This window comes from Callorhinus ursinus, unplaced genomic scaffold (assembly GCF_003265705.2).
Source record: "Callorhinus ursinus isolate GAN/ISIS: 27379988/994484 unplaced genomic scaffold, GSC_fseal_2.0 scaffold565, whole genome shotgun sequence".
Classification (NCBI taxonomy): Eukaryota; Metazoa; Chordata; class Mammalia; order Carnivora; family Otariidae; genus Callorhinus; species Callorhinus ursinus.
Genome location: NW_027397620.1, coordinates 1 through 21,632, shown reverse-complemented (window position 1 = coordinate 21,632; position 21,632 = coordinate 1). Strand labels below are relative to the sequence as shown.

The 21,632-nt window shown below is 42.4% G+C and overlaps 1 protein-coding gene across 1 annotated transcript; it reads right to left on the bottom strand.

Annotated features, from left to right (window-relative positions):
- Positions 1–18,689: 18,689 nt before the first annotated feature.
- Positions 18,690–20,899, bottom strand: LOC112818854 (uncharacterized; the record flags this gene model as incomplete). Its single annotated transcript, XM_025865943.1, has 1 exon — positions 18,690–20,899. A coding segment is annotated over one exon (1,565 nt), but the record flags the coding sequence as incomplete, so codon positions are not given.
- Between the last annotated feature and the right edge of the window lie 733 nt (positions 20,900–21,632).

The window sequence follows — 21,632 nt, the reverse complement described above, 5'->3', positions numbered from 1 at the left end:
ATAAACGGAAAATATGTTGAAATCATCCATTGTGAAATAGAAGTTCTGATAAATATGTAATAGTATAGAGATTAACAGTGGGGCTCTGTGACATGGAAATGGCAAAGAAGGGAACTTCAGGAGACTCCAGCAGGAGATGAACTACCAAAAACCGTCAGAATGAACTTTATAAGAACCCTGGAAATTAATCACGGGATTCCAGCAACAAGGCACCCTCTTCATCAAGAAAAAGGTAGCTGTTTTAACTTGCCCTGACTCTGTGCCCTGCACCCCAGCTAGGAAGTGGCCTTGAAGATGGCAGTCTGCAAGGGATACAGGCTTCCCAAACCTCAGGGAAGAGATGGCATCTTCAAAGAACTGTGACTGGTTATTTGTTTGTTTCTTAAGTCTGCCTGCTGGCTCCCTGAAGGAGTGGCTCAAAATGCTTGCTTTCTTTGGCCTACCTCAGATCTCTACCTAAATGGAGATAATAACCAGGGGCCATTCGTCACAAACATTTAAAGGTAAGTCTAGTAGCCACTGCCACCCAGGGCAGGAGAACAACTGGGGCAAACAATGTGCAAACTGAAAACCCTGAGAAGAACACTGGGGAGTGAGGTGCACTGGGGAGTAAGGCTTTGAAAATTCCGCAATTATTCCAGGGACCCTAGAAGGTTGAGGGCATGCCCAGGACCAGACACATGAGAAAAGACCTGAGAAGCCCCCAAGCGTTCCTGCTGACCAGCAGATTGTGAGCAAGCAGAAGTGAAGGATAAGGCACTAAGGCACTGCTGTCTTAAACTTCTACCCTGTGTGTTTCATGCACTCCCCAACACACACACACACACACACACACACACACACACACACACACACACAACGCATCTACAAAGAGTGGAAAGTTGATTTGTTTTGTGTTTGGTTTCAGCAGTTTCAAGAAATCTGTTGAATCACTAGCTGACCAATAAGCGAACCAAAGGCATCAATGGCTACACGTAAAAAAGAAAATACACCACACAAAATTTGTTGAGGGAAACAAACAAACACACACACAACAACAATCACAAGAGACATAAAAAAATCCACCACGCTTGGAAGGGAGAATATTATGATTTCCAAAGTTTCAACATATTCAAAATGTCTCATTTTAAACATGAAGTTACAAAGGAGGCAACACAACAATAAAGCAGGACCCATACAGAAAAATATTTAATAAATGACAAAACTTGGCCCTAAGGAAGCCCAAACTTTGGACTTACTAAACACACACTTTAAATTAACTGTTTAAGCTAAAGGGAATGATGGACAAAGAATTAAAGAACAATCAGAAAAATACTGTATCAATAAACAGAAAATATCAATAAAGAGATAGACGGTGGAAGAAGAAACTGAACATATTCTGAAGCTGAAATGTAAAATACCTGAATTGAAAAATGTCATAGAGAGGTTCAATATCAGGTCTAATGAGGTGGAAGTAAGATTCAGCTAACTGGCAGGGAGATCAGTTGAGATTACCCTGTATGAGGAGCACAAAGAAAAAGACTGAGTATAAGCGAATCGAGTCTAATGGGGCTGCAGGACAACATCATGTGGGCCAACATATGAACAATGGGAGTCCCAAGAAGAAAGGAGAAAGAGAAGGAGGCAGGATTATTGAAGAAATATGGTAAATAATTTCTTAAATGTTAAAGACAAGACTCTACAAATCTAAGAACTCAGTGAACATGCAATAAAGAAAAACTGCAACAGAGACGCACACTGCAACAAATCATAATCAATATGTGGAAAGACAAAGGTAAAAAAGAGAACTTTGAAGGCAGGAAGGGAGAAGCATGATATACAAAGGACGCACAATAACTTGCAGAGCTGATTTTTCAGCCAAATCATGAAGTCCAGAGACAATGGCATAACGTATTTAAAGTGCTGACAAATGAAAAAACAAACAAAACAAAAATCTGTTATCAATTCTATCCCCAGAAACACCGTCCTTTGAGCATATGGGAGAACTTAAGGCTTCCAACAGAAACAAAAGGTGAGAAAGTTCCTTGTAAGTAAAACAGCACTATAAGAAATAAAAGATGGAACACTTCTTACTTTATTCTCAGAGGCCAACATTAATCTTATTGCCCCCAAAGATTATTTATTTTAGAGAGAGAAAGTGAGTGAGTGCTGGAGGGGAAGAGCAGAGGGAGAGGCACGGAGAGTCTTAAGCAGACTCCACGCTGAGCGTGAGAGCCCGACAGGGTGCTTGATCTCATGACCCTGAGATCAGGACCTGAGCTGAAACCAAGTTGGACCCTTAACCGACTGCACCCCCTTGGTGCCTCTGAGGCCAACATTATTCCGATACCAAACCAGACAAAGACATCACAAGAAAAGAAAACTACAGAATAATATTCCTTATTAATACAGATGTAAAAGCCTTCATCAAAACACCAGCCAACTGAATAGAAAGTTTTATTAAAATTATACAACAAAGGGACACCTGGATGGCTCAGTGGGCTGAGTGTGTGCCTTTGGCTTGGGTAGTGGTCTTGAGTCCATGTTGGGCTCCCTGCTCAGCAGGGAATCTGCTTCTCCCTCTTCCTTTGTCCCTCCCCCCATGCTCTGTCTCTCTCAAATAAATATATAAAATCTTAAAAAAAAAAGAGAGAAAAGAAAAAAACTTACACAACATAAATAAGAGGGACTTGTTCCAAGAATTCAACAATGGAACTTTCAACCTATAAACGCCTATAAACATAATAATCCATATTAACAGTAAGACAAACAGAAAAAAACCTACATAATGATCTCATTGTATGCAGAATATCTGAAAAATTCTAAAACTCTTATGACAAAAACACTCAGCATACTCAGAAGAGAAGGGACTTTACTCAACCTCTTAAAAGATTTATGAAAACCTATAGCTAATATCCTAGCTGAAACAGTAAAGATTTCCTCCTGAGATAAGAAATAAGACATGGACATCCATTTTCATTGATGGTATCTAACACTATTCTGCAAATTCTAACCAGAACAATAAAACAAGAAAAAAAAAAAAAGCCCAGATATTGGAGGGAAAAAGGAGAATTATCTCTGTGTGAAGATGTCATAGATTTACATATATAGAATTCCATGAAATATCCCCTGAAAGAGGTAAACACACACATACAAAATCTTATAATGTTATAAGTGATGTCAAGAAAGTTGCAGGATACTCAGTTGTGCTTTATACAATATAATGAACAACCGGAAAAGGAAATTTTAGAAACGATACTATGTATAATGTACCATCCAAAGAATAAAATGCCGTGAAATAAATTTAACCAAGGAGGTGAAAGGCCTGTAAGGCTGAGAATTGTAAAATGCTGCTGAGAGAAATTAAACATGTTTACATAAAGGGAAAAAACAGAGCATACAATGGATTGGAAGATTTCATATTTTTAAAGATGGTAATATTGACCAAAGTGGTCTGGAGATTCTATACAGACACTATCAAAATTCCAAAAACCATTTTGGTAGAAGTGGAAAAACATGATCCAATAAATATGGAACTGCAAAGGGCCCCTAAGAGTCCAGACAATATTGAAAAAGAAAAATTCTGCAGAATACATAAACAGAGACAAAACATAGGCTGGTAGTTTCCAGGGACTGGGAACAGAGGAAAATGTGGAGAAACTGCTTAATGGGTAAAAAAACAGTAAATTGGAGGGTTGGAAATAAACAACCAGACAGAGGTAGTAGTTGAACAATGGCTAAATGCAGTGAAATGCCAATGAACTAGTCACTTTAAATGGTTAGTTTCATGTTATGTGAATTCTACTCTAATAAAGCGTTCCTTTTATTTTTTTAAAAAGATTTTATTTATTTATTTGAGAGAAAGAGCACGAGCAAGGAGAGAGGCAGAGGGAGAGGGAGAAGCAGGCTCCCTGCTAAGCAGGGAGCCCAACATGGGGCTAGATTATGACTGGAGCTGAAGGCAGACGCCTAATGGACTGAGACACAAAGGCACCCCTAAAGTGTTCTTTTTAAACTAGCTAACAATCTAAGTGATTTATTTTGCAATAGATCTAAAAATAAATATTTTCCAATTTTAGTATGTTAAATTTGGAACTAAGTCTGATTATATTAGGTAAAAGTAATAGTTTTTCTTAGGCTGGCTTCCTCTCATTACCTGAAATTCTATCATGGATCTCTCAACATAATTCCGCACGTGAAACAGAAATGAGGGAAGGGAGGCTTTTACTATATTAGTAAACATATAATTATCATGAAGAAAAATTACTGTGCACATGCCCAAAATTATTAAGTCCTGAATTCACGAAGATTATCAGGAGACTATAGGTAGCCTTGAGTCACTGCACTGAAACCACAAGAAATAACTTCTAATGAAGGCAGTATTATCAGCAGCAGTTAAGGGCAAAAACAGTATTTGCCAGTGCCAGGGGATTCATGCAGCAGGTGGCTGTGCAGGGGTAACCCAAAAACGTAAGAAACAAAAATGGCCAGAGAACAACAGAACACTGAGCTATGGGACAACAAGCACAATGTGAACACTAATTAGAGTTCAGCTTAAATAAAAGATGGAAAACAAAACAATCATCATGAGTTAGCTGAAAAATGGGATTTCCAGGACCTTACAAAATTTTGTGGAAAACTGTATCATGAGTAACAGTGATGAGGTACACAAAGTGCAAGAAATTGGGATTTATCTATAAAATAAAATTAGATATTTAAGTATTAGTTTAGTATGCGAAGAGTTTCATGGCAAATCTAGATAGGGAAATGATTTCTTAAAACACTTGAACCAAAATAAAAGTCTATAAAACTCATATAAAACCCAACAAGATATGTTTAGACAAATTAAAATATACCACAGAGAAATGAAGATATCTTATGTAACTAATTATGGATGAATCACCTCTAATTCTGGGAGGAACACAGTCACTTCAAAACAAAAGTATATTCTCAAGATATCCAAGTTTCCCAATTTAAAAAATCCCAATTCATTCAAATGAGAAAAGTATTTTAAGTTTATTTTTTTTAGCAATCTCTATACCCAAAACAGAGCTAGAACTCATGACCCTGATCAAGAGTCACACGATCTTCCGAATGAGCCAACCAGGGACTCCAAGAAAAGTGTTTCTTTTTTTTTAATTTTTTAAAAAGATTTATTTATTTATTTATTTATTTGAGAGAGAGAGAATGAGAGCTAGAGAGCACGAGAGGGAAGAGGGTCAGAGGGAGAAGCAGACTCCCTACTGAGCAGGGAGCCTGATGTGGGACTCGATCGGGGGACTCCAGGATCATGACCTGAGCCGAAGGCAGTCGCTTAACCAACTGAGCCACCCAGGCACCCGAAAAGTGTTTCTTAATAACCAATTATAAAGTCAAGCAACACTCATGGAAAAACTTAACTATGAATATATTTTCTCTATTCTGGAAGTTATATAGGTTTTGGGAAAACAGCTGATCATCTACAACCCTTAACATTCAGGAAGGAAATCTTTTTTTTTTTTTTTTAATTTTTTTTTTTTTTATTTATTTATTTATTTATGTAACAGATAGAGACATAGTGAGAGAGGGATCACAAGCAGGGGGAGTGGGAGAAGGAGAAGCAGGCTTCCTGCAGAGCCGGGAGCCCGATGTGGGGCTTGATCCCAGGACCCTGGGACCATGACCTGAACCGAAGGCAGACGCTTAACGACTGAGCCACCCAGGCGCCCCAGGAAGGAAATCTTATAAAATATATGAACCAACATTCATTCTTTGATCAAACAGTCCCACAAAAAAAAAGGGTATAAAATAAAGAACACCGAGAACTGTCATCAAATACATAACCAATGATTAAATACAAAAATAACAGGTTTACAATACCCTGCAGATCAAAGTACAAACATTTTCAAATACAGAAATGTGGTAGAGTTCAATAAGGTAGGCACCATGACCTCATAAATTCCCTCAACACAATAAATCAAATCTTATTTGTTGAAGAAGGAATACAGCACACACATGGAATGAACACTGCTGCATGAACAATAGTTTAGACAACAGCCTCACAGATGAGGTTATGAAGGCAGACAATTTTCTCCCTAGAATAAATTCCTGTACTTGTTCACGGGGCCTGGGTGGCTCAGTTGGTTAAGCCTCTGCCTTTGGTTCAGGTCATGATCCCAGGGCCTTGGGATCAAGTCCCGAGTAGGGCTCCTTGCTCAGTGGGGAGCCTGCTTTTCTCTCCCTCTCTCCTCTCTCTGGTAAATAAATAAATAAAAGACTTAAAAAAAAAAAAAAGGGTGCCTGGGTGATCAGTTGGTTAAGCATCTGCCTTTGGCTTGGGTCATGATCCCAGAGTCCTGGGATCGAGTCCTGTGTTGGGCTCCCTGCTCAGTGGGGAGTCTGCTTCTCCCTCCACTCCACCTGCCCGCCCCCCCATTCGGGATCTTTCTCTCTCAAATAAATAAAATCTTTAAAAAAAAAAAAAGGAGCACAATTATGTTAAAAAAAATTTCTGTACTTGTTCATGCAAAATCAAGTATACTCCTTAGTGTACTCGATCAACACTGCCACAGTGTCCTCAAGACACACTTTGGTGACACGCCAAAAACTGGAAGGACAACTGGAGCCATAAGCCAAGGTCTCATGCTACACTCAATGTCAGCATCCTGGAACACACTGACCACACTACTCAGGTGCTTCAGGGCCCACGTCTCTACTTAGCAGGATGATGCTCTGACATCTAAATATATGTGCTCTCCATCCAGAATGTTCTTTTACCCAGTAAAATTCCTCCTGGGAGAGTTCACCACAAGGTGCCCAGTTGTCCAAAATATGAGGATAAAATTTCAGACGCTGAGGAACTGTACTTCAGAACCAAGAAAATTTCACAGGCAACACCATACAAGCTTAGGAGACCAGGAAATCAGGGACAGCCAAGGGTTTCCCACACTCCCAGACTAAGGAGGAGCTGCAAGAGGGAGACAAAGACAGGAAATTAAGGAAGGGGGTCTGATTTTGTGGGGTGTTCAAACAGGACCTAAGGTCTACCTATAGACTCCAGGCTGAGGGCCCAAATCCTGAGATACAGTCCCCTTGAAGGACTGGGAATCAGAGGTTTTCCCCACCCTCTCTCTATACAGCACTGCTGAAAGCAATCTCAAAACACCCTTCTATTCCCAGTACACATGCCCCCGAAGGGCGGAAGTGGAAATGAGGATATGGTAGAGGCACGGATCAGGCAGAGGGCTTGACACAGCCCATGCTCCTGCCTGGAGTCCCAGATGCAAAAGAGCAGCCGATGTTCCCATCATGACAGGTCACTCAGCACATGAAATGGGATGCAAGCTGGAGAAGGCCTGCAGTCAGGACGAAGGGGAGCCTCAGATCAGATCTGTGTGGACGGAGTAGGGAAGGAGAGGCTAAGGAAGGAAGAATACCCCTTACAAAGAGCCCTTCATGTGCTCCCCAAGGTTGAACCAGTAAAGGGCCCTGGGGGGGGCAGAGAACTGCGTGTCTGGGTCATGTTAAAGACTACCCTTGTTGCTGACAAGAGCAGCAGAACCACCGAGGAGGGCACAGAAACATACACATACAAAGAAGAGAGTGAAGGAGAGGGAGAACAGTGAGTTCCTGTGAGAGCCCATGAGAAATCACCTCTTCTTTTCCAACCACCTCTCCTATCCAGACGGAACGGTCCAAACGACATTTCAGGAAGTCACTTTCTGCCATCTATCCCTATTCGTGTTCACATCTTTGACACCTTCCCACCCACCAGGGTTTTGTTGCTAGTTTTACCCCACTCTTAGCATTTCAGAGCAAGCACTCTGCACAGTGGAGATAATATTCAGCTCAGAGAGAGATTCCTGCTGATATGGAAAACAGCAGATGATGTCCTGGGGTTTTCCCAGTCCTTTGTCAGCTGAGACCAAGGACATTCATTACAGGCGCGTCTACAATAGCATTTCACAAATTTGTTCAATGACAGTCTTCTTCCTAATGCTTAAATGTTTGACAGATATCCAGCTCTCTTCCCAGAACAACCAAGTCAAAATTACCGGTGTAAAACCAGGGAATGTGGTATTTTAAAGTTTGGACATAAGGTCTTGTTCCTTCTAGCACCACCACTACCTGCATGATCATCTGCGTTTAAAATCCAGATACCACATTGTGAAGATTTTCATTTCTGAATCAGCAGGACTTCAATTTCAGTCAAGCAGAGAAGGGGCTCCCAAGAAATCCCCAAGAAAAACACAAAGACACACCAGAGCAGTACCCAACCTCCGTAGGGAAACTAATCCTCACCCAGGAAGACCAGGTTCCTGTAGTTCTCCACCATCACGTCCCTGTACAAGGCCCTCTGAGCAGGGTCCAGGCACTCCCACTCCTCCGGAGAGAATTCTATGGCCACATCCCTGAAGGTCAACAGTTCCTGAAACAAAAGCACATTTCACCAAGAGGCCATTAGGGAACTACTTACTTCATAAAAATGAGAGGAGAAGAGAGGTGGAAGGCTCAAACAGAAATGAGGGCTTCCGTAGGTCCACAAAAGATCATTCTGAGCAAGTCATATACCCCTGATTTGGATTTGTTACACTTTTCCATCACAGGATTTCCTTCAGCTAAACTGAGGATTTTACAATATTGTGCCAGATAAAATACACAAATGCAAAAACATCGACAAATGGTAAACTACACGCAAGTTCTAGGTAGTATGTTGTACACACCAAATGACAGCAAATTTCCACACGAGCTACAGCATGAGTAGTGTCTTCAGGGTTGATAAAGTCTATAGTAGTGTTAATGAAAGGTGTAAACTGCAAAATGGGAATCTCATAATAATAAAGCCATCTGAAGTTCTGAACACTTCCCATATGGTAAGCATTACTCTAATGCTTTACAAGTGTTAACCTGTAGAAGGACATTGCATCCAATTAAATTAGTATTTGTTCCCATCTTACACAGGACCCAACTCTGTCACACACACTCTAATGAACATGCCTCTGGTCAAACAGATACAAACGGCAGAGCGTGCACCTGAACCAAGTGGTCAGGCTTTAGGATGGAACTCATAGTGCCACCCAGTGAAGTAATGCATGCAACAATAAACGTCTGTTGACAGAGGGTTGCTAATGAAGAAAACCTGAAACAAGTTCAAGGCTGAAACATAAGCCTGGATAAAAGGTCAATATATACGCATGCACACACACATGCACATACACCATATTCCTACTGCTATTATCTCATTTCCATGATGGTGTAGAAATATATTTAAGGCCATGGAAAATATGTCAGACATACTTCCAACGTTAAAATAAATAAAAGTTATTTATGAAAGGATGATGTCTTTTTTACACACCATGGGCTAATGTTCACACACACGTGTGGACAGAAAACACAAACATTGAAAATAACTGAAATCAAAATAATCAGTTTCTAAATGACATCTTTTATTTTTTTAAGATTTTATTTATTTATCTGATAGAGAGAGACACAGTGAAGAGAGGGAACACAAGCAGGGGGAGTGGGAGAGGGAGAAGCAGGCCTCCCGCTGAGCAAGGAGCCCGATGTGGGACTCGATCCCAGGACTCTGGGATCATGACCTGAGCCGAAGGCAGATGCTTAACCGACTGAGCCACCCAGGCGTCCTTAAATGACATCTATTTTTACATAAATCTTCATTATCTATCATTTTTTACTCATGTGCATTTCTGGTACAAGAACACGTGCAAATTGTATTAGATGTAAATAAAACTGTCAATGTTATTCTATTTAGTCTGCTTACAAAAACAACCCTGTAAACACAACTTCTTAAAAAAATATTTTATTTCTTTGAGAAAGAGACAGAGAGTGAGAGAGAACATGAGTAGGGTGAGGGGCAGAGGGAGAAGCAGACTCCCCGCTGAGCAGGGAACCCAATGCGGGGCTCGATCCTGGGACTCCGGGATCATGACCTGAGCCACAGGCAGACGCCCCTAAACACAATTTTTTTTAAAGTAATCTCTACTACCAACGTGGGGCTCAAACTCATGACTTCCAGATCAAGAATCCCATGATCTACCCCCCAAACAAGCCATGCACCCCCTGCAAGATTTTTCTAAAACTAGTAACAAGTACTTTTGATCTCCATTAAATAGATACATGGAAGTGTATGAGCTGGAATCTGCATGCAGATCGAGGGGCTGAGGGCAGGTCCTGGGGTGAGCATGAGCAAACATGTCAGGAGGGACACCAAACTGTGACGAGCACGGCCACCTGGAGGTGAGGACACAGACGACAGAACAAGGAACTGAGATATGACTTTACCTGAGAATGAGTCATTCCTGACTCTCTGGGCTTTCCTCCTCTCCCTCCCCTGGGCTTCTCTGCCAGGCTAGATGGGTCTTGAGACGTCAATCCTGAGTGTCAAATATATGCTGTTTAGAACTTGGTCAACATACGCCTTCCTGTTGCACACACACACACACACACAGGAAGATCCTCCCCTCTGCTGCCCACCGCCACAGGAGGGATTCAGGGACACCGTACTGCTACTGGAGACCAGCAAGTGAGTGTTGTGACCTCTTCCCGCAGAACTCACTCGCCTCCTGGTGAAGCACACACATGAGCTACAGCAGTGGGGATCTGGGCGGCATTAACCCTCCCTTTAAAGCCACAGACCCGCCCCGATGACACCCCATGTAGAGAACAACCCCCCTCACCTCTCTCTAGATCAGGGGCTGCTTTTAGTTCTCATCACTGGATGAGCCAGAGCCCTACTGCTTGATGCTGGATACTGAGGCTGGGCCCCATTATGCCCAAACACAAGTAGAGAAATCTCTGGGGACTGGGCACATGAGGAATGTGCAAAATGCCTCACAATCCCATGGGAAGTCAGGGTGGAACACCAGAGGAGACCAGCCCAGCACCCCACCCACCTGTGGCTCTGCTCCCTCCTAGGGCCCTGTCCCCTGTGTGCAAACAGTGGAAGAGAAAGGAGCAGAGAGACCCATGCAGAGCAGGCATTACAGGTCAGAATGGGGGGTTGGAGGGAAGCTAGAATGGGACATGGCAGTGTCAGAGATGGCCCCATGAGAAGGTGATCTCACAACAAACACCTGGGGAAGGAAGTTCACCACCTGCATTTGAAGTCAGAGAATTCTAGACAGAGGGACCACCCTTGGGAAAGCCCTGGGGCAGTGCTGACCCTGGCCTCAAGAACAGCAAAGGCATCTGTGGGCCTCAATCCCAGGGAGGGAGGAGGACACAAGCAGGGGATCAGGTCACAGAAGTAGATCAGGAATGTCCAGCCATGGTCTTCAGACAATGTTCTCCTCCATCTCAAGTGAATTCTGGAAGCCCTGTAGTCTTTCACCCAGATTAAAGTCTTTTTTTTTTTTAAATTCTATCATAAGTGAAAACACACACAAACAATAGGCTGTGTATTTTGAAAACATGCCAAGATGGTTACCTACGCCCCAGGAAGGATGGCACTGCTCTTAACTGGGAGGTGGAGGACTGGAGGGAACGCAATCGGGGGAGTTCAGGAGGTCATGTTTGGAAACTGTAAGGTGGAGATGCCTGTTAGATGTCCCAGCAGAGATGCAGAAGAGACAGCTTAGAACACAATGTGGCGTCTAGGGCAGGGGTCTGAGATGGAGTGTGAACCTAGGAGACCTCGGGGTGTTTAAACCCTGAGACACGGTGATATGGAAAGTCACCAGATGTAGACAGAGAAGAGAAGAGGTCCAAGACTAGCCAGTGGGGTACTCCTCCAATCAGAGAGGGTTGAGGAAAAATATGCAGAGGAAACGGAAGTTAACAAGGTGGAGAGAAGAAAACTGAAACACACACACACAAACGAGAGGTAAGATTTGTCGATACTGTAATGTCCAGAAAGCCATTAAAAAAAATGTCTTCAAAGGAAGGAGTGGTCACTGTTCAACATGTTGCTGATCAGATGAAGAGAGTCAATCACCCAGTAGATTTAGAACATTGGAGGACATTACTGCCTCCGACAAAGGGAATGGAATGGTAGACCAAAGTCTGAGGGCTAAGAGTCAAATTCAAGCACAACTGCAGAGTACAGACAAATTTTCAGTGTTCTGCATAGAAGAGCTCTTTGTATCTTTTCACTATTGTGAGAAATGCTATGAACATAAGAGTACAAATACTTGTTCTGGTCCCTGTTTTCAAGTTCTTTGTGAATATACACAGAGGTAAATTTGGTGGATTATATGGTAATTCTATGTTTAATTTTTTAAAAGCTATCTTATGATGCAAATAATTATAAAATGCACGAGTCTTATAAACAGCAATTCTCTTTCTCATCTGTTCAATTCAAACAAGCAAATTTAAAGTTAAATACATTACGGAGACACAGGTCACTCTATCACAACTGAATCACCCATGTCCCATTAACCACCACTCACCCAGATCTGGGTTCCCCTTCTTTCTCCCCCCAAAGGATTTCTGCCTATTCATCTGTTCGTGTCTTTCTCTCTCCTGATTCACTCCACTGTTTCTCCTTTCCTGTGATTCCCGTCTCCAGTCTTGCCTTCTCCCCTTTTCTCTCTTCCTTTCCCTACACCTACACTTTCCGGGGGAGCTCCTGAGACCTACTTCACCTTCCCTTACTCCTTCTGCCCAGGCTTTCCGACTGCTCCGAGCTCCATCGGTGTCGGCCTCTCTCTCCGCCCCCCCCCCACCTGTGTCCTGGGCTCTCCCAGGTCCGTTCCCTCCGCCCCGACTCCCTGGCGCCCCCTCTGGCTGAGCTCTCGCACTGCTGAGTCTCTCCGGGCTGTCAGCCCTCCCGCCTCAGTGCCAGCATCTTCGGCCCACAGCCCTTTTCTCCCCGCTGTCTGCGTCAAGGAGCTCGCCCTCGTGGCCCCACTTCTGCGAACCGAGGGCCCCGACCGTCCTGTTCCCCTTCTTCCGGAGCGCCTCCCTTTCCTCCACATTTCGCTCTTCTCTTTTCTCCGCTTGCGACTTTCCGCTCTTACGGCCTCATTGCAGGTCCCTCCCGCGTCCTCTCTCTGGCCGCCTCTTCACCGACCCTCTCACGGGTCTCTCCTCCGCCATTCCCTTTCTCCTGCTCCCCCTCTCTCCCGCGTCTGCCGCCGTCCCGGCCTCCCTTCCGCGGTCACGGCTTCCCCAAGGCCCCCCATCCTCGCGGGGAGGGGGAGGGGGAGGGGACCTGCTCCGGGACTCCCCGCGATCCTCCGTCCCAAAGCCCGCGCGGACGAGGGTGGCGTCCCTGGGCATCGGTCCTCTCACGCTATGCGGGGCTGCACGGGGCGGGGGCACCTCGGGAGGGCGGCAGGGTCTGCGCAATCCCAGGGCCAGGGCCAGACGCCGCGCCTCCATGGGCCGAGCCGGGCCAGGCTGCGGCGCGAGGCGCACACGCCCGTCTCCCTGGACTCCCACGGCGCGGGCGGGAGGGGCGCCCAGGGACGGCGCGAAGCAAGGAGACAAGGCGGCCGGCGGCGTCTGAAGGCCCGAGGGCCGGGGGACCACAGGCAGGGGCCGACTCCGAACAATGTGAACCTAAACGCACCGGGACCCCCGGAGCCGCAGCGCCGCCCGCAGGGCTCCGTGCGTATCTCCGCGACGCCCTACTTACCGCGGTGGGAGGCGGGGGTGAGGGGACTCTAATGTGCGCGGAGACCCCAGACCCCAGGGTTGTAAGCCTGGGGACTGAGATTCTGACGTAGAAACGCGAAAGTTAAAATCCCAGGCAGCCGATTTGACCTTCGCTCCCGGCTAGCCGCTTCCGGGTCGGCGACAATCTGCGCCTGCGCGCAAGTGGGACGACGGGACTGGGAAGGCCCTGTGGGGAGTGCTTCCGGTAATGGGCGGGAGGCGAACTGTGGCCTGGCCGAGATGCTCGCCGCCCTTGGGCGGGGTTGGGGCAGAGCCTGGGTGGAGCGCCTCCGGCCGCTCCGGGAAGCTCGTACTGGCCAGGCCTTCGCCCTGAATTCGGTGGATGGGTTGGGGCGGAGATTCGAAGAAGCATTTCCGGTAATGCGAGGGAAACACATATGATCTCTGGAGCCAGGGCGGCGGTAGGGCGGAGCCAGGCGGAAACTGGGCGCAGAGCTTCCGGCGCTGGGCGCACCGGAGGGGTGGTCCTGTCTGGGCCGTCGGCGTCGAGGCTACGACCGTTGGGCCGGGCCTGGGTAGGGCGTCGACAGAGAGGTCGGGCCTTCTGGTAGCCCTACGACCAGGGGCCGGATCCTGGGGACGTAACCAGGATCTCGGGTAGGATCTGGCTGGGGCCTGGTTGCCTCTGCTCCCAGTACGTGTTTTTGACTTTCCATCCCTTCCCATTTCTGTCGCGTCCTGTGTCACAGGACTGCTGCCTGCCCATTTAAGTTGGTTTCCAAAAGTTTGAGGGAAGGTTGGAGTTTTGTGGGCCGCCTTGTGTTAAAAGCTAACGTGGTTACGTTTAATTAAGGTGAAAGTGGCATTCCTGAAAAACTGTTTTGAGGACAAGGAACAAGTGTTGGCAAGGATGTGGAGAAAAAGGAACCCTCCTGCACTGTTTGCAGGAGATCAGACTGGTACACTCTGTGGATGACAGTCTGGAGTCTCCTCAAATAAAAGAACTACCTTCTGACCCGTAATGGAACTACCTGGTATTTACCCAAAGAATATAAAAACACTAATTCAAAAGGATACATGCACCCCTATGTTTATTGTAGCATTGTTTATAATAACCAAGTTATGGAACAGAGACGCTTCAGTTGATAGAGGAATGGATAAAGAAGTTGTACACACACACACACACACACACACACAATGGAGTATTACTCAGCCATAAAATAGAGTGAAATCTTGCCGTGTGTAAAAAGAATGGATCCAGAAAGTATTATGCTAAATGAAATAAGTCAGAGACAAATAGCATATGACTCAGTAACATGTGGAATCTAAGAAACAAAATAAATGAACAAAGAAAAAAGAGATAAACCAATTTAGGACTTTGAACTACATAGTACTCCCTGAAGGTTGCCAGGGGGGAGGTCGGTGGGGGGATGGGAGAAACAGATGAGGGCCATTTAAAGCACACTTGTGTTGATGAGCACTGTGTAATGTATACAATTGATGACTCATTAAATGGTATACCTGAAACTAGTATAACACTGAGTATTAACTATATTTGGCATTAAAATAAAAAACTTGGGGCGTCTGGGTGGCTCAGTCCATTGAGTGTCTGCCCTTGGCTCAGGTCATGGTCCTAGAGTCCTGGGATCGAGCCCCATGTCAGGCTCCCTTCTCAGCGGGGAGTCTGCTTCGCCTTCTCCCTCTGCTTCCCCACTCCTGCTCTGGGCTGTCCCTCTCTCTCATAAAATAAAAATAAAATAAAAAACTTAATGCAAAAAAACTTCACTTAGAGATAGACATGTGCATCCTGCGACAGGCAAAATGTACTGAGTGGCCTGGGACCAGGTCCTCTGTGGAGAGTGATGTGGGGCCATGGCTGGATCCAGGAAATGTCTCCTGCATTAGAATGTAAGCAACTGAAGAAAGGAGTGCGGCTTTCTTTGCAAAGGATGCAAACTGAAATGTGAAATGCAATACTCAACCAATGTGAAATATACCATTACTGACCAACATTTTTCGGAATGTCATTTCCATTTCTAGCCCCATTCATCATGTGCTCAATCCTGTGTTCATATCTAGAGCTGTTCATAGGCACAAGACCTGGTGTGTGGGAGATGGGGGTTGAGACGTGATATTTAGGTCACCACGGTTTAGAAAAAAATTTTTTTAGAGTACATATCTAATTTGAGTTGTTCTTTATGTTTGTCAACGTATTCCACACTTGAAGTGACTGATAAACTCAACTTGAGGTAAACTTTTGTGACCTCATAATTCCTCAGTAATTTCTAAATATAATTGCAAATTCACTTTAGTTTTTTTATGGAGATTTTTGTATGGAGAAAGTTGACAGGTACACAAAACCCATTTTGGGGAGAAAATGAAAACACACAATAGAGAAAGTAAATACTGTTTGGGCCATAGCAGAACCCAGAGAATACATTTTTAATTGAAAAATTCTAGGCACTTCATAATTGACCTTTTGATACAAAATGACCTATTAAATTTACTTTTATCCAGAGTAACACTTTCATAAAAAATTGTTAGCATTTTTGTTTTTCTATTTCTAAATGTTCTGTCAGGTGTGGATTATAATCCTGCTCTTTTGAGTATATATTCTCTAGAAGACTGTTGAGTTTGATGTCATTTAAAGAATACTTTTGCAGTATTTCCAGGGTCATTTGACAGGCACGTGAGTTTTTATATGAACACTAAGGAAAGTGAAGGTAGACTGTCAATTTTCCAAAGGTCTGATTTATACCTTCAATAATCTTTAAGGCAATATCCATGAGTTAATATCCACGTTTCTCTAAAATCCATACGTGTTAAAGATGAATTCTACAGTAAGAACTGAGGAGATAAAGGCATTTTGGATAAAAAGGCTTTTAATATATTAAATTTGTAAGGTTTCCTGTATACATTATGTGGTGTTTCATAAGTTTTAAGCCTGCTTATGGCTTCTGAAGTTTTTAATATTTGAATTACTTAACATTTACTAAGGTTTGAGTATCATTACTCGTAAAATTCTTAAGTTTTCATTCCAAAATTAGTACTGTGGTGATCTCACAAGGATTGAATTTTGGATGAAAACGTTGCCATATATATTACATTTGAAGATTACTCTGAGGTATTTATTTAATGGATGTTTAATAATGTTTGACTTGGTTAAATACAGTGCCCCACTGTGTATAATTTTAAGATCTCTCCTGTATGAATTTCTGATCAGTAAAGATTCATCCTGTCTAAAGATTTTCCAAGTTCATTACTTTTGCAGTTTCTTTGTAATATGTAGAACTATATTATTTTGTTATCAACAAAAAAGGGATCAAAACTTTCCCACCCTTATGCAAATGTTGGTTTTGACACTAGGAAGGATTCTTTCAGGTTGTGACACTAAAAACCTTTTTGATGGATTTCTTTGCTTGAGTACATTTACAATGTGTATCCTGTTTTAAATGTCTTCAAATAACCTAGATATAACTGAAAGAGAATCCACTCATATTATCACATCATTCCGTGCATTTGTTTCCTGCATGTTAAAAAAAAATACAGTGCTGGGGATAGATGAGAACCTTCAGAAGGTACTTACGTAGATTATGCTGTATTATATAATATTGCCTACCAGCCAGGTTGGCATGAAAGAGGTTTCACAGCATGGACTCCCATGATCACAAACAAGTGACCTGTAGAACTTTCAACAAACTCTCAACAGCTGGAGAGAAGGCAATTATACATGAAAGTCATGGATCCATTTTGTTTATGGGGAATTTTGCTGCTTGTGAAATTTATATTATCCTGCATCGTAAAGATTTCCATCATGTTACAGTCCTATGAATTCTCTCTCCCATGACGACCTCCGGCTGTACTGCAGTTGTGGAACTGCATCAACCATGTGAGGAAAAGGGATACAGGAAAAATCAATCAGGTTTGTCTAAGAAATGGCAGGTACCATGTTACCATTTTTCCCCCTCAGGCCAACTCTTCAGGAAAGGACAAACACCTACAATATTAAGAATCTGTGCTGCAAAGACAGTTAACTCTATTCATCACAAATCTGGGGGTGGAAACTACTACTTCCATTCTAAAGAGGACTATGAAGCACAGTATTGAGTGATTTCAGTAACTTCATATCCTGTTTAGCAGCAGACTGGGGACTTAAACCTACTGGGGGTGGTAACAAATCACATCATGTAATCAACATGATATACGGAAAAAGGTGGTTGATGATGTTCTTCCAGTAATCTAGATCTACATTTAGCTCTTTTCATAAGCTGTCCTTGTAGTTTAAATATTTTATTTATTTATTTGAGAGAGAGAATGAGATAGAGAGCATGAGAGGGAGGAGGGTCAGAGGGAGAAGCAGACTCCCTGCTCAGCAGGGAGCCTGATGCGGGACTCGATCCCGGGACTCCAGGATCATGACCTGAGCCGAAGGCAGTCGCTTCACCAACTGAGCCACCCAGGCGCCCTTTCCTTGTAGTTTAGATTCTGGTATGCTATTATAATTTTGTCTGCGACCAGGTTCCATTTATATGTAGAGATTTATTCTATATGGCAACACCAATTACGCATAAAGCTTCTGAGATTTTTTTCCTAAGACATTTATTTATTTAGAGGGAGAAAGAGACTGCAGGGGGGAGGGGCAGAGGGAGAGAGAGCCTTAAGCTGACTCCACACTGAGTGCGGAGTCAGACGCAGGGCTTGATCTCATGACCCCAAGATCATGATCTGAGCTGAAACCGAGAGTCAGATGCTTAACTGACTGCCCCACCCAGGCGCCCCAGCTTCTTAGATCTTAATAAACTGTAGATACTCCGATTGCCACATAATACAATAGGAACCTGCCCCATGACCAAGTTGGACTTAATGACTGCAGGATTTGCTTAATATGAGTACAGTAAGAGAGAGTCCTTTCTTTTTATCCCAGGAACAAAACAGTGGTACCTGTCACCACAGCACTGAACAATTTTATGATGCCCCAAATTATGGTAGATAAAACACAATATGGAAATTATAGCAAGGCAGCAGGATACAAGGTTAATGATCAAAAGTTAACGGCCTTCCTAGATACCAGAAATAAACAAGTGAATTAAAAATTAAAAACAAAATACCATTTACATTAGGACCAAAATAAAAGGAACCATCACAGACACTAGTGGCAATTCACAAAAGGTCTGTGTTGAAGACATAACATCATTAACAGATTTTCAACAAGTCTAAAGTTGATAATCAAGTAATGTCAACAAGAAATAGAAAATAAAAAGATCATATAAACTGAAGATAAGTAGGGTGTTCCACAAATATCCCTGCTCCTTTGACACCCATCATTTCATGAATTTTAAAACATTTTGACTTTTAATTTTCCTGCAGAGTGTAAAATTTGATTTGATTAATCTTCAAGAATTAGACTTAGTTCATACTATTAGAATTCTCTGATGCATAGTATATTGTGAAACCTGCTTAAGCAATGTACCAGCAATCATTGTATTTGTAGCGTTTTCTCTGACATGAAATCTTTGGTGAATCCTGAGGCAGGGCATGAAAGCTGTGCTACATTCTTTGGTGAGATTTCCTTGCAGTATGCATTCCCTCATGACTCCAAATGTGAGAACATTTAATAAAAGCCTTACCATAACCTCTACATCTATATCTTCATTCTATGTATATTCTGGTGTCTACTCAGGCTTGAACAGTGCTTAAAGAATTTGTCACACTCATGACATTTGTAAGGTTTCTCTCTGGTATGAATTCTCTCATGACTCCAAAGGTATAAACATTTAATAAAAGTCTTACCACACACTTTATATTTGTATCTTCACTCTATGTGTATTATGGTGCTTATTGATGCTTGAGTAGTGCTTAAAGGCTTTGCCACATTCATGACATTTATAAGGTTTCTCCCCAGTATGAATTCTTTGGTGAACAGTAAGGCTTGCATTCTGACTAAAGGCCTTGTCACATACATTACATTTATAGGGTTTCTCTCCATCATGAACTCTCTTATGTTGAGTAAGATTTGAACTCCTGATAAAGGCCTTGCCACACTCATTACATTTGTAAGGTTTCTCTCCAGTATGAATTCTCTCATGACTCCAAAGGTATGACCGTGTGGTAAAATCCTTACCACACTGATTACATTTGTAAGGTTTCTCTCCAGAATGGATTCTCTTATGTTGAGCAAGATTTGAACCACTAGAAAAGGCTTTGCCACACTCACTACATTTGTAAGGCTTCTCTCCAGTATGAGTTCGCTCATGACCCCAAAGCTGTGAAGGTATCATAAAATTCTTACCACAGACATTACATCTAAATGGTTTCTCTCCAGTATGAATTCTCTTATGAATACAGAGGTGTGAACGCGTGGCAAAATCCTTGCCACACTGATGACATTTATAAGGTTTCTGTCCAGAATGGAAATTCTTATGTTGAGCAAGATATGAACCATCAGAAAAGGCTTTGCCACACTCATTACATTTGTAAGGCTTCTCTCCTGTATGAATTCGCTCATGACCCCAGAGATGTGACTTTGTGGCAAAATCTTTACCACATATATTACATTTATATGTTTTCTCTCCAGCATGGATTCTCTGATGCCTCATAAGGTTTGAGAACCTCTTAAAGGCTTTGCCACACTCATTACCTTTGTAAGGTTTCTGCTCAGAATGAATTCTTTGATGAGTAGCTAAGGTTGAGCAATGGCTAAAAGCCTTCCCACACTCATTACATTTGTAAGGTTTTTCTCTTTTGGGTGTTTTCTGGTGTTGTGTCCGTGATGAAGGATGCATAAGAACCTTCCCATATCTATTAAAAATGTTGGTTTTGACACTAGAAGGAATTTTTTGAAGTGAAACTGAAGTCTTTTTGGTAGGCTTCTCAACTTGGTTACTTTCATGAATTTCTTCTTGGGTCTGAAATCTCTGCAGTTCAGTCAGATGTGAATGAAAGCTTAATTCAAGTGTACTGTCCAAACAGTTTCTATACTTGCTTCCTGAATAACCTACCTTGTTTTTTAGTGCCTTACTCACCGTATCATGTTTGTAATATTCAGATGTATTTCTGTAATATTCAGATGTATTTCTTCCTATGGAAACATTGCGCTTTACAGGAAAATGATTACAGAATTTATGATGTTGTTGATGTTCTCTACAGGCGAGATTTTTGTAATGGGTTGCAGTGTCTTCGTAATTTTTTTCTTCATAAAGCCACTGAGTCTCAAATTTGTTCACATCTTGGATTTTTCTCAAATCGAAATCCTCAAACTCATGTCTTATGTGTCTTTCCAAGAAAATTAATGTTTGGAATAATTCTCCATTATTAATGTCTTCTTTTGGTGGTAATTCTTTGCTCACACATCTGGTAAAGATATCTGTAAGATATAAAGAATCATAGGCTTCCTATTAACCAGAGTTTGAAGATGGGTATTTTATAATGAAAAGTATTACACCAAAATTAAAACTCATAATTACAGAGCTATTACATTTGTCAACCATGGTATGCAAATGAACAGAAACACAAAGGATAAGATTTCACAATAAAGAAAGGCTGATTACAGGTAGTTCAAATTATTTTCAGAGAAGCCTATTTATAAATGCCCTATGATCAAAAGTTACAACAGCCCTGAAAACTTCGGAATTTTCTACAGGTATCCCAAAATTCATAGCAACCTAGAGGAGGCATAAAGGTGGCTCATATTTAAAAGAAAAAAAAAAAAAGAAAAATACATATCAAACTCAATTTTCGAATACTTATTGTACACAACATTAAAACAAAGCTTTAAGGATAACAAAATATTCTGAATACTTGCTATAAAACTGCATCCATGTAGAATAGGCATACTGCAATGTTAATAATCAGTGTCCTATACTTATATTCTATAATATATGCTACAATTATCTATTAATAATGAAAAATAAACATGTTAGTAACCCCAAATTCAGCAGTTATTAAGGAATATGTATATTTGTAAGAAATATAATAGACATTAGAATTTTAAACAATTCACCCATAAGAAAAAAAGAAAGAGGTTGTATTTCAAGAGAAGCACACAATATTATAAACGGAAAATATGTTGAAATCATCCATTGTGAAATAGAAGTTCT